The sequence below is a fragment of the Hemicordylus capensis genome, chromosome 16 (genome assembly GCF_027244095.1).
Source record: "Hemicordylus capensis ecotype Gifberg chromosome 16, rHemCap1.1.pri, whole genome shotgun sequence".
Classification (NCBI taxonomy): domain Eukaryota; kingdom Metazoa; phylum Chordata; class Lepidosauria; order Squamata; family Cordylidae; genus Hemicordylus; species Hemicordylus capensis.
In genome coordinates this window covers 15,420,558-15,434,076 of record NC_069672.1, presented here as the reverse complement: position 1 = coordinate 15,434,076, position 13,519 = coordinate 15,420,558, and the positions used below count along the sequence as shown (strand labels likewise).

At 48.0% G+C, this 13,519-nt stretch overlaps 2 protein-coding genes across 2 annotated transcripts; both read left to right on the top strand.

The window, feature by feature from the left end:
• On the top strand, window positions 1-2,548 carry LOC128338375 (natriuretic peptides A-like). The gene is made up of 3 exons (XM_053280687.1): window positions 1-231; window positions 1,533-1,818; window positions 2,277-2,548. Exons 1-3 carry the CDS (start codon window positions 112-114, stop codon window positions 2,291-2,293), a joined length of 423 nt encoding a protein of 140 aa, XP_053136662.1. The 5' UTR covers window positions 1-111; the 3' UTR covers window positions 2,294-2,548.
• A 5,060-nt stretch (window positions 2,549-7,608) lies between these two features.
• On the top strand, window positions 7,609-10,138 carry LOC128338374 (natriuretic peptides A-like). The gene is made up of 3 exons (XM_053280686.1): window positions 7,609-7,822; window positions 8,979-9,299; window positions 9,732-10,138. Exons 1-3 carry the CDS (start codon window positions 7,715-7,717, stop codon window positions 9,735-9,737), a joined length of 435 nt encoding a protein of 144 aa, XP_053136661.1. The 5' UTR covers window positions 7,609-7,714; the 3' UTR covers window positions 9,738-10,138.
• Window positions 10,139-13,519: the final 3,381 nt, after the last annotated feature.

The window sequence follows — 13,519 nt, the reverse complement described above, 5'->3', positions numbered from 1 at the left end:
GACGGGGAAAGCAGCACAGGGCGGAGAACACACGGGAAGGCAGACACTCCTCTGAACAAGACTTGCTTTCTCACAGGCCTTCTTCTCTCTCGCCAGAGTCAATCCGACGGCATGGACGCTAAGGGGTCATTTCTCGCCAGCTTCTCTCTGCTGCTGCTGCTCTGCTTCCAGCACACCAGGGCCCACCCTGTGGACAGCCTCAGCCCTGCCAAGGAGCTAGCCAGCATGGAGGTAAGGAACGCGGGCGTTGGAAGCTTAGGACTTAAGGCGCACAGCCTTGTTCTGGGATGCACTGCCCCGTCTTGTGATGGAGGCCGCTCGGCTTGGGGACTTTTTAAAAAGAAAACAGTAGACTATTTCACATCAGCTCGTAGGGCAAGAGAGCTGGTTTTGGGGTAGTGAGCCTTTGCGAAGCAGGGCTCACCTTGGTTTGCATTTGGATGGGTGACGACACATGAGCACTGTCTGCTGTTAGACATTCCCCTTAGGGGATGGGGCTGTAGGTCAGTGGAAGGGCAGCTGCTTTGAATGCAGGAGGCCCCTGGTTCGGTCCCTGACAGCATCTCCAGGAAGGGCTGGGAGAGACTCCTGCCTGAAGCCCTGGAGAGTTGCTGCCAGTCAGAGTAGGCAAGACTGAGCTATTTGGACCAAGAGTCTGACTCAGCATAAGGCAGTTTCCTATGCTCCTATGCAACTCAAGACTCAAGATTAATAGCATTATTCTGGGATTCACTGCCCCAACTTGTGTTGGTGGCCACTTGGCTTGAAGACTTCTAAAAAGTATAGAAATATTTGAATGGTTGACAGCTCAGCTTGGCGTGATGTAGAAATTCCATGACTGGATCCCTGGTGACCTTTTCCAGAAAGCAACCGCAGGGACTCTCATTTGGATTGGGTGGGGCCATGATGCAGGCAGGGGAGTGGATTTAGCCCCCACACCATACTAGGCTTCATAGAATGATTACTCAAAAGGCAGCCAAAGCCAGTGATAGGAATTAGACTTCAGTATCCTAAACAATTTCCCCAAACCATCAGTTTATGTGATTCACCTCACTTAGTTGTGACAGCAGAAGAAAAAAATAACTGGACTCAGTCTGTGTTAGGTTTTTGTCTGCATGACACAAATTTGGGAGCGAATTTTGGGATCGTAGCCGCTTACATGGAATCGTGTCAAAATTTGACAGGTAGAGTTTCTCCCCGCAGAAAAGAACTGGACTCACTCGGTGTTAGGTTTTTATCTGTATGGGATTTGCACAGTTTGAAAATGCCACATTATCAGAAGGTGAACCAGACTCAATTTTGGGAGCAAATTTTGGGATGGCAGACACTTACGTAGATTCGTGTCGAAATTCAACAGGTAGAGTTTCTCCCCACTGGATTTCTCCGCCAGGAAGCTGCACTGGTTGTGTTTCCAAAAGGGACAGGAACCCTACAAAGAAAAGATAAACTGACTGAAACCTAGAAAGAGAACAGGGTTCGAAGGAAAATTTGTCGGTAAAGGAGACTGACATCCTCTTCTCTTTTAATTCCAGGAACTTCTGGAGAGGCTGGAGGAAAAATTCTCCCTGATGGAAGGTCTGCCGAGCAATCCTGAGCTTGAGGAACTTGAAACCCAGAGAGGGAGAATGGCAGAGCCCTCTGACATCAGCGAAAACCAGCAGTCCGAGACCCAGGTGGAGTCGGGTCCTTTCCCCTCCGACAGAAGTTCCCTGCTCAAGAGGATGAGAGGCCTCCAGGCTCCAAAAAACCTACAAGGATCCGGCTGCTTTGGACGGAGGTTGGACAGGATCGGGTCTGTGAGCGGCATGGGATGCAAAGGTGAGCCCCTCTTCGAGTTTCGCCTGGTCTGCTGTAGCAAGGCTGCACAGCAATCAGTGCTTCACAATGAATAATGCACACTTGGGCACATAGGAAGCTGCCATGGACTGTCCGAGATTGGGTGAGGGAGTCGAGGCTGGAGATTTCTGAAGTCTTTGTTCTATTTACAGAGACCAGGCATGCTTACAAGGTCCCAGATACGCTGCTTCTCCCTCCTCTGCCTCCCTGCCAGACTTCAGAAAGATTTGAGACTGGCCGGCCTGTTTAGATAAATATTGCGAAGGTTTCCAGCAAGCAATTCCTTTTGTTATGCTAATAATTGATGTCTCGCATTGGCTGGGTAGCTGGAGATCTCTCTGGGGTGTTTTGGAGGAGGTAGTTCACTCTGTCTGTTTTCTCTCTCTCTCCCTCCCTCCAGGCACCAACTCCTCTAACAGCTTTTTTACCCTTAATTCTAGGGGCCAGGAGGTATTAAAAACGGGCCTTCCATCACACCACCCTAAAAAGAAAAAAGGATCCTATCTTTTGACAGCAAGCAGATTTCCGAAGATACTTCTAGAAGCCCCTGGAATGGATGGGGATGTTCTGCCTATTTATTTATTTATTAACTTATTTATTTGACCTCTTTTGTTGGTTGGTTTTTTTCTTCTTCTCCTTTTCTTTTTAAAAAAGAACCTTTCTTACTTTCCACACAGCGACCATGCTTGAAATAAAAACACGTTAGCTCCTTTTCCTTGTGTCAGATTTGCTTCTCTCTCGTCTTGTTGGATTAAACGAAAGCCTGTTTGTTCTTTTTCCTGAAGCCAAAATGACATCGGAAGCTGCCATATGCCGAGTCAGACCATTAGTCCGTCTAACTCGGTATTGTCTACACAGACTGGCAGCGGCTTCTCCAAGGTTGCAGGCAGGAGTCTTTCCCAGCCCTATCCTGGAGATGTTGCCAGGGAGGGAACTTGGAACCTTCTGCATGCAAACCTGCAGGTGCTCTTCCCAGAGCGGCCCCATCCCCTGAGGGGAATATCTTACAGTGCTTACATGTAGCCTCCCTTTCAAATGCAAACCAGGGTGGACCAGGCTTAGCAAATGGGACCAGTACTGAATATGAGGGCAATTTGCATGGCCAGAAACACTCATGCAAGCAGGCAGCCTAAACAAGCTTCTAGTCCACATTTCCAAGTTTCTCCGGAATCCAATCTCTGCTAGCATGGAAACATATCCCATGCACAGGGAAGAATTTCTGAAGCAATTCTCTTTACTCAGATTGCTTGCAAAAAACAACCCCCAAAAGACCAAGGATCAAGTTTTTGTGGAAGAGACCGTGAATGGTCCTACGCAGGGTCCACTTTGGTTTGCATTTGCATGGGTGACTACTTGTGAACACTGTAAGATATCCCTCCATGGGGCTAGCTCAGTGGAAGAGCAGAGAGGTCCCTGGCATCTCCAGGATTTAGAGATACTCCTGCCTGAAACTTTGGAGAGCCGCTGCCAGTCAGTGTAAACAATACTGAGCTAGATGGACCAAGGGTCTGACTCAGTATATGGCAGCTTCCTATACAAGTTTATATCATCATAGTGTGAATATGCTTGCTAGGTTCACATTTATGGAAATGGCTAAATTTTAAGGGCTTTAGCGGGGTAAGGCAGGGTGTCAAATATATGGAACGCTAATACTTAACATCATTGCTTAATGTGTATTTTAAAAAAATTACAATTTCTTGCTTGTTAAACACACATTTCAAACATGACATTCGGAAATTGTATTCAAACCTCCCTAAAGTTGTAAGTCTTTATCATGTTAAGCAACGATATTTGAAGCAATGATGTTAATTCAAACTATTAAATCGTGTCCCTGTCAAAATGGTTAAATTCCAGAATACATCCCCACCATGCATTCTCCTCCATGAATCTGGCTAATCCCCTTTGAAGCCGTCCCAACTGGCAGCCATCAACATATCTTGTGGCAGGGAATCCCATAGGCTAATAATAGGACTTGCCTCCCAGCGAGTCCATGCTGGAAGCCGTAGTACACAGTGAGCTCTCTCAACAGAATCCACCCGCTCTCATCTTTAGGAGAGGGTTGAATTCTGTCCCCACTTCTTCCTTTCACAGACCTTACTAGCCGCTGTTATTCTGTGCTCCCCTTCGTCATTCTTGTGGCGTTACTCTGTGTTCCCTTCGGGTTTGCAGTCTTCCCAGATACATCATTCTCTCGCCTTTACAGGCTTGGGAAACTGAGGCTCAAGGTTGCCCAATCAGATTGGCAGAGCTGGGCCATAAACCTCTCTCTCTTTCCAGACCCAGATTGTTAGGAGACCCGGGACTGTAGCCAAGAACCCCACGGTCTGAGGCTGAAACCAAGGCTGGGTTTTTACACAGCCACTAAATGGCAATAAAATGACCTGCTGCACATCAGTCAGCAGGTGGAAGATGCCATTTTTTAATTTAAAAAGCTCTCCATGTAAACACACACACAAATATGCATGCTTGCAAGTAAAAATCCAGTGCCTCAGTGGGATCTTTGCTGCACCAGTTTTCTCCTTGCAAGGATTATTGTTTTTAAAATGTAGGAAAGGACTCCAAAACATGATTTCTCATCCACATATAAAGCCTCCAGATTGATCAAACCAGTATAAATATTGGAAGTTTGGCCAATGGTCTTCTATGTTCAAAAGCCCCAAGAATTCAGGAGTCCTTTTTAGTTAGCAAAAGATCAGGTAGCAGGTGCTAGTTGTCCAGGTCCTTGATCCAGACTGGATTTATTCAACACTAACCACTGAACCACACTGCCCAACCGAGCAAGAAAGCCTAAAGTAGAACCTTCAGCTCACAGGGTTCCTGCCCAAAGTTAGTTTTCAATGCCATGGCTCAGACTTGAAAGATGCTAATAAAAAAACAGAGCTCCTTTGAGAATGTGCAGAGTACTTTGACTCTCAGAGAGGTGCTGTGCCACTGCAATTAAATGAGTGAGCGACATATCAGGAAGACCCCATTCCGAAACGCACCTCTGCTGTGAATTTGCTTGAAGCTGAGCTGTTCTCTCCAGTGTGCTACCTTATAGGGTTGTTGTGAGGGTTGCAAAACAATGCAGTATGCAGCACCTTGAGCAGTGCCAAGTAGGATTTTTTGTAGCAGAGGGGCAACCCATGGGGTGCCCCCTTTATTTTTCTTGGTTGCAGAAATCCGTTAAAATCAGTACAGGACAGGTCAACCCTAGACAAACAGTTCCTAGAATGAAGGAATAGAAGGCCATCTACACTTCTACGCTACTCACCACAGAAGCGGAAGAGATCTAAGCGGCATATCTTCATCCAAAACAAGCCTACAGGGACGATCAGACTTGAGCTGGTCAAACAGTGGTCAAACATGACCCCTGGGAGCTCTATGAAGGGTTGCCAGGGGACATAGGAAGCTGCCATATACTGAGTCAGACCATTGGTCCATCTAGCTCAGTATTGTCTTCACAGACTGGCAGTGGCTTCTCCAAGAATGCAGGCAGGAGTCTCTCTCAGCCCCATCTTGGAGATGCTGCCAGGGAGGGAATGTGGAACCTTCTGCTCTTCCCAGAGCAGCTCCATCCAGGGGAATATCTTGCAGCGCTCACACATCAAGTCTCCCATTCATATGCAACCAGGGTGGACCCTGCTTAGCTAAGGGGACAAGTAATGCTTGCTACCACAAGACCAGTTTCTTTGAGACTAGCATGGCCTACCTGTGTGCTTGCTTCTGCACCTCTGTTATGCCTGCTCAACTTTTACATTGGTAAATAAGCAGTTATTAGAAAAGAGCACATCATGAACAGAAGGCAGGGGTGGGGCCTAGCTTAGGGCTAGAACATTTATACAAGGTCCCAGATTCAGTCCTTGGGAGCATTTCCTGGTAGGGCTGGGAAAGATTCCTGTCTGGAATCCTAGAGAATCATTGCCAGTCAAAAAAGCTAGATGGACCAATGGTCTGACTCAGTATAAGGCAGCTATCATAAGAACATAAGAATATAAGAGCAGCCGTGCTGGATCAGGCCCAAGGAGGCCCATTAGTCCAGCATCCTGTTTCACACAGTGGCCCACCAGATGCCTCTGGGGAGCCCACAGGCAAGAGGTATGTGCATGCCCTCTCTCCTGCTGTTGCTCCCCTGCAACTGGGATTGAGAGGCATCGTGCCTTTGAGGCTGGAGGTGGCCTGTAGCCCTCTGACTAGTAGCCGTTGATAGACCTCTCCTCCATGAAGTGATCCAAGCCCCTCTTCAAGCCGTCCAGGTTCTTGGCTGTCACCACATCTTGTGGCAGAGAATTCCACAAGTTGATTATGCGTTGAGTGAAAAAGTACTTCCGTTTGTTGGTCCTAGATTTCCTGGCAATCAATTTCATGGGATGACCCCTGGTTCTAGTGAGATGTGAGAGGGAGAAGAATTCCTCTCTCTCCCCTTTCTCCACACCATGCATGACTTTATAGACCTCTATCATGTTTCCCCACAGTCGTCTTTTTTCTAAACTAAATAGCCCCAGGGGTTGTAGCCTTGCCTCATAGGAAAGGTGCTCTAGGCCCCTGATCATCTTGGTTGCCCTCTTCTGCATCTTTTCCAGTTCTACAATGTCCTTTTTTAGATGTGGTGACCAGAATTGTACTCAGTACTCCAAGTGTGGTCGCACCATAGTTTCGTATAAGGGCATTATAATATTAGCCGTTTTATTTTCAATACCCTTCCTAATGATCCCCGGCATGGAATTGGCCTTTTTCACAGCTGCTGCACATTGAGTCGACACTTTCAACGAGCTGTCTGCCAGGACCCCAAGATCCCTCTCCTGGTCAATCACCAACAGCTCAGATCCCATCAGCGTATACTTGAAGTTGGGGTTTTTTGTCCCAATGTGCATCACTTTACACTTGCCAACATTGAAGCGCATTTGCCATTTTGTCGCCCACTCCCCCAGTTTGGAGAGCTCCTTTTGGAGCTCCTCACAATCCGTTTTGGATTTCATTACCCAAAAGAGTTTGGTATCATCTGCAAATTTGGCCACCTCGCTGCTTACCCCCTGCTTCTAGATCATTTATGAATACATTAAAAAGCATCGGTCCCAGTACAGATCCCTGGGGGACCCCACTTCTTACTTCCCTCCATTGTGAAAACTTTCCATTTATCCCTACTCTCTGTCTCCTGTCTTTCAACCAGTTAGCAATCCACACATGGACTTGTCCCCTTATCCCATGACTGCTAAGTGTCCTCAGGAGTCTTTGATGAGGAACTTTGCCGAAAGCTTTTTGGAAAAAAAGCTTTTTTTACTCCTGCGCTTCCATTACATCCACTCAACTTCTACATTAGTAAATAAGCAGAGGATTAGAAAAACAGGACAACAGGAGCAGAGGCTGCAAAAGCCAGCTCTGAACTTTCCATCCTTTGGGGAAGCCGGCATGAGGAACTGGGCCACTACATGGCAACTGGGATGCATCACCAGAACATGTGTTTGCTGCCTATTTTGTCTGTGCATTATATTCCATGGAGAAAGTAGCAAACGAACTGCAGAAGCAGTTCCTGGGAGAGATAAACAGAGATGGTTCGGAGCTTCTCTCACACCTTGGAAGTGTGAAACCTCTTGAGATGAGTCAACAGGAATGTATCACGGGTGTCCACGTTGTCGTTCCAGTTTAAGCAAAACGGAGGACTCTCCCGCCATCCTGGCGACAGTCAAGGGAGGGCACAGATAGCTTTAAAAGGGAATCTTCTGCCAGCTTGCTGCATCTCAGATCTCTTATCATGGACGGGTGACGGCATGCATGGGCTTCATTCCTTGGGCATTACCAGGGCTGGTCCAGTGGGTATAAAGAAGGGGTACGCCAGGAGGAAGGAACCAGCAGAGAGGCAGAAGAGAAGCCCAGAGAAAGCCAGGGCGTGCACAGCATCATGGGTTCCATTCTCCCTCTCCTCCTCCTCATTCTGTTCTTTGCCAGTCAACTCCACGATAGAGTCGATGCCCATCCTGTCTACGATTCAGAACTGGGAGACTTCAAGGTAGGAGAGATGGCAGAGAAGAGCTCTGCATTTCGTGTGTGGATTCACACATTCAAGCTATGAGATTACTCAGCTCTTAGTGACATGCGGCTGAATGTGTGAACGGACCTCAAAAAGTATTGCGGGTTGGTTTTTTGTCTGTCTGTCTGTCTGTTTAGGGGATAAGGAAAGTCTTTGTTTGATCTGAGTTGACTGATTCACTGGTCACAAATGTGTGCAAAAATCCAGAAATAGCGTAGCATAGCCGTTAAGCACTAACTGAACTCTCTCAGCCTGCACCTAACGACTTTTGCTTGGGGGTACAAAATTGAGGAGAGCCGATCTGGTGGTAAGGAGCACAAATTGTCTCCTTTGCTAAGCAGGGCCTACCTTGGTCTGCATTTGGATGGGTGACTACATGTGAGGGCTGTAAGATATTCCCCTTAGGGCATGGGGCTGTAGCTCAGTGGTAGAACTGTGGCTTGCATGCAGAAGGTCCCAGGTTCAATCCCTGGCAGCATCTCCAGGTATGGCTGGGATGGACATCTGCCTGAAACCTTGGAGAGCTGCTACCAGTCAGTGCAGACAATACTGAGGTAGATGGACCAGTGGCCTTACTTGGTCCATGCTGAATGAGCTAAGAGGCACCTTTTTAAAAAGAGGTGATTCTGTTATATTTAGCAGGGGGGGAGCAACTGGCCCTCTCCGTCCCCAGCACAGCATCCCTCCAGTGGCTGCTGCTAGGGTCTATCTTCTGGTGTGTGTGTTTTAGATTCTGAGCCCCTTTGCATGACAGGGAGCCATCTTTATTTATTAACATCTATGCAAATTGATTTGGAAACTTTGGTTGAAAAGTGGTATATAAATACTGCCGTGTTTGTATTCATATTAGGAGTCGTAGCTCAGTGGTTAAGAGCATCTGCTTTGCATACAGAAGGCCCCAGGTTTACTCCTTGGCAGCATCTCTCGCTAGGGCTGGAAGGGACTCCTGCCTTTCAACGGAGAGCTGCTGCCAGTCAGAGTAGGCGATACTGAACTAGACGGACCGAGGGTCTGACTCAGTAGGAGGCAGCCTGCTATGTTCCATGCCCCACTGACTACAAGACTTACTTCTGTGCAAGCGGACTCTGGCCCCTCCGTGAATCACAACTGTCTCTTCTTTTTCTCACCCTCCCAGGCCCTCCTGGAGCGTTTGGAAGACAAACTCGAGCAGGAAGAAAGGGAATCGGGGCCCAGCCAAAGCTTTAACGAAGGGAACGAGGAAGAGGGCGGAGAGGCTTCCCAAACGCTGGCTTCTTGGGACGGCGGGTACGGAAGGCCCCCCAGCGAAGGCGCCCTCGGACGCGGCAGCTGGCAGCCCCCAGAGGGGGCCCAAGCGGCAGCGAAGAGGAGGCTGGGGGCGCTCTTCCACTCACCCCGCAGCAGGCTTTCAAACTGCTTTGGCCAAAGGCTGGACAGGCTGGGCTCATCCAGTGGCCTCGGCTGCAACAGGAACAGGGTAAGAGCCAGGAGGAGACTGCGGCCGCCGTAACAGGGTAGAGAGGTTCTCAAAACTTGGGTGTCCCGTGGCAGACTACAACTCCCATCATCCCCTGCCAAAAGTGGCAAGGAATGATTGAAGTAGTTGTCCGTCCAACACCATCTAGGGACCCACGCTTGAGAAACTTCTGGGTTAAGACCTGGAGACTTTTCTGGAGGGGGCAGCTTGCAGGATGGAGGGAGTGTGGGGTGGGGGAAGGTCTTCACTTACCTTCCCATGCTATAATTGTCTTGCTTAAAATAAAATAAAATAAAGTTTTTGCTTTACATGTAACACACACACACACACACACACACACACACACACACACACACACACACACACCCAGAAACGCTGTCTGCTCTCTGCATTGTGCTAAATGCAGCTCCTTTATTCTCTCCTCCTTTGCAGAACTGAAGAGGCCGCAGAATCCCGACACCCCACCTCCGGAGGCCATTAACTCCCACACCTTTCCTGGAGCCCCCGAAACCCTCCTCAGGCCTTTAGCAAGCAACCCCTTCTGCCAACGACCGAATGGAGCCTCCTTGACCTGCGGCCAACCCACTGGCGTATCACTCCGGCGTGGCTTCCCTCACAGGGCTGTTGTGAACATTCTGCGAGAGAAGGGACGCCATCCATCACGTACTGGTGGGAGCTCTGGGGATAGGGAGGGGGAGACATCCGATTTCCCCTCCCTTCCCTCTTTTGACCTGAGAATCTGAATGCCATTGTAAAAGTTGGTTCCCTAACCCACACCACGTTTCATGCCTCAATACTGGATTGCCTTGCGATAGGAAATTAAAATTCAGCACCCTGGACAGAGATGGTGTTCTCTTTTCCCAGCACATGGACAGGATGTTCCCTGCTAAACTGGGCGCATGAAAGATCGCAAATGCCCTCACTGCCCCCAATTCCCTATGCCCAAATACAGGCAATGGAAGTATCAAACCTCTATCCTTTGGGGCTGCTTGGTGATATAGTTCAGACATAGAGTACCTGTTTTGCATGCAGAAGGTCCTAGGTTCAGTCGGTGGCAGCATCTCCAGGGACTGCTGGGAAAAGCTCCTGCCCTGAAACCTGAGAAAGACACTGCCTGTCAGAGCAGACAATACTAAGCTGGATGCACCAAGGGTCTGACTCAGGATAAGGTAGCTTTTTATAATTCTGTATGGGGAAGGACCTTAACTCAGTGGTACCACAATCCCTGGCAGCATCTCCAGATCAGGCTGAGAGAGACTCCTGCCTGCAACCTTGGAGAAGCCGCTGCCAGCCTGGGTAGACAAGTCCATTCGGGGTCTCACCCATAACCGAAATACAGGGAAGAACTGCATGAAAATGAGATCAATTTTGGCTTCACTTTCATACCAAAGGCTGCTGTGGGTATGAAGGCTTGAATCAATAGCCTGGATTTAAGGATCATAGTCTGGAGAAGGCTATGAGGGTCTTCTGTAAGAAAGAAGGGTGGCTGGGTGGGTGTCCAAATGCAGAGCTGGGGACTCCAAAGAGGTTGCAAAATGTCAGATGCTTCCACCCACGCTGTTCTTTGACTGACCTGGAGTGCACGTGAGACAACTGCAGAGTGTGTGTGTGTGTGTGTGTGTGTGTGTGTGTGTGTGTGTGTGTGCGTAGAAGAGAGATCCATTTTTCCCAGATTCCTTTCCCTGCCCCTTAAATTGCACTGACTGGCTTAACCAAGGGCGTATTCACATCACTGAAATGCAGTTCACACACCTTACTAGGGAAGACGGAACTCAGTTATGTTTTTCGTGGAGACGGGGACTGAACCAGGGTCTAATCCCTCCAGTTAAAGGGTTTTGGGTGCGTATGTTTGGAAAATAACTCTGTCCCACACCTTGGAGAGGGCTGCAAGAACATCTGCCTTGGACTTTGGAGAGCTGATGCCAGTCAGTGTAGTCAGCAATGGGCTAGGCAGACCAAGAGCCAGACTCGGCAGGCAGTAGCATCCTATATCCTTATTTTAACTTATTTGTTTCTTACATTTCTATACTGCCCCATACAAAAAAAATCCCTGGGTGGTGCACAATCTAAAAACCAAACAAACCCATTAAAACATTGATACTATTAAAACAATTTAAAAATGCAGATTTTAAAAAATGCTAAAACCCGAAGCTTTAAAACTATAAACTGGAAGCCTGACTCAACGGGTATGCTTTCAGGTCCTTCTTAAAAACATTCAGGGAAGGAGAAACTCTAATTTCAGTAGGAAGCGCGTTCCAGAGTCCCAGGGCAACTCTAGAAAAGGCCTGGTTTTGAATCACTACCAACCAAGCTGGTGGCATTCACAACCGAACCTCCCCAGATGATCTTAATAGGTAGCAGGGTTGATGAAGAAGGAGGCACTCTCTTAAATACTTTGGACCCAAGCCATTTAGGGCTTTATAGGTAATGACCAGCACTTTGTATTTCGCCCTGAAACTTATTGGCAACCAGTGCAGTTCTTTTAAAATGGCTGTCATATGATCTCCAGGAGACCAACCTGGCTGCTGCATTCTGCTCTAACTGCAGCTTCCGAACTGTGTACAAAGGCAGCCCAATGTAGAGTGCATTGCAGTAGTCAAACCTGGAAGTTACCAGCATATGCACCAGTTTTAAAGCTGTTTATCTCCAGAAATGGACGTAGCTGGTGAATCAGCCAGAGGTGATAAAAAGTGCTCCTAGCCACTGCCTCAACCTGAAAACCAGAGAGAGGTTTGGGTCCAGAAGTACTCGCAGACTACATACCTGCTCTTTCTGGGCAAGTGTGACCCTGTCTAGAATAGGCAGATCTAAACCACTGTCTCAAACTCTCATAATGAGTACCTCTGTCTTGCTTGGATTCAGCCTGAGTTTGTTCTCCCTCATCCAGCCCATTACCACCTCCAGGCAGACATTTAGGGAAGTTAGGTCATTTCCTGATGAAGTTGACATGGAGAAATAGATTTGGGTGTCATCAGCATATTGATAACACCCTGCACCAAATCTCCTGATGATCTCTCCCAGCGGGTTCATATAGATGTTAAAAAGCATTAGAGACAGTATGGAGCCTTGTAGGACTCCATATCGGAACTCTTGTTTTGAAGAGCAACAGTCTCCAAGTGACACCATCTTGAACCTACCCAAGAGGTAGGAGTGGAACCACTGCAAAGTTGCACCTCCCACTCCCAAACCCTTCAGCGCCCCAGAAGGATACCATGGTCGATGGTATCAAAAGCCGCTGAAAGATCCAAAAGGATCGAGTCCTGACAATTCCTAATTGGAGATCATCCAACAGGCCGACCAAGGACATCTCAACCCCATAGCCTGCCCAAAAGCCAGTTTGAAATGGGTCCAGATAACCCACTTCCTCCAAGACAGTCTGAAGCTGAGTCCACCACCCGGTAAATTACCTTGCCCAACCATGGGAGGTTGGAGACAGTCCTGTAATTGCCCAGTTCCAAGGGATCCAATGCAGGTTTCTTCAAAAGTGGTCTAATAATTGCCTCCTTGAGACAAGGAGGCATCCTGCCCTCCCTCAGAGAAGTATTAATGACCTTAACAAGACCTTCTCCAATAACCTCCCTGCTAGATCATATAAGCCATGTTGGGCAAGGGTCAAGAGGACAGGTGGTAAGGCGAAATGTCCCAAGGATCTTGTCCACATCCTCAGGAGTGACAAACTGAAATTGATCCAATTTAACCACACAAGAGGAGCTGCTGGACACCTCCACAGTAAACTCTGCGGTAACTGTAGTCTACCACAGCTTGAATACAAGGTATTTTATCAGCAAAAAAAAGTATTTAAAACATCACAACAGGTAACTGGTGGATCTAAGTACTCATTCAGGGGAGGAGGGGCATGTACTAGCCCTCTCACCTTAGACAACTCCACTGAACATGAGTTTGCAGAAGGAATGCAGGCAGAAAAGAACTGCTTCTTTGCTGCACGCATTGCCAGAGCATCGATCTTCAAATGCCCTCTCTGTTGTAATCTGTCAGATTCGAGCCGAGTCTTTCTCCACTTGCGCTTTAGCTGTCCACCTTGCCGCTTCAGACCCCGTAGTTCTTCCGTATTCCAAGGGCTAATTTAGAAGCGGGTCGGATATACGTGTATACCCTTCCAATCCTCTCGTTGCAAGTTCTTGGTTTAAGGGATCCATATTCAAGCTGTACATAGCATCCTTTTTGTGCCACTCAACCCTATAATAATATTAGGAAAAAGG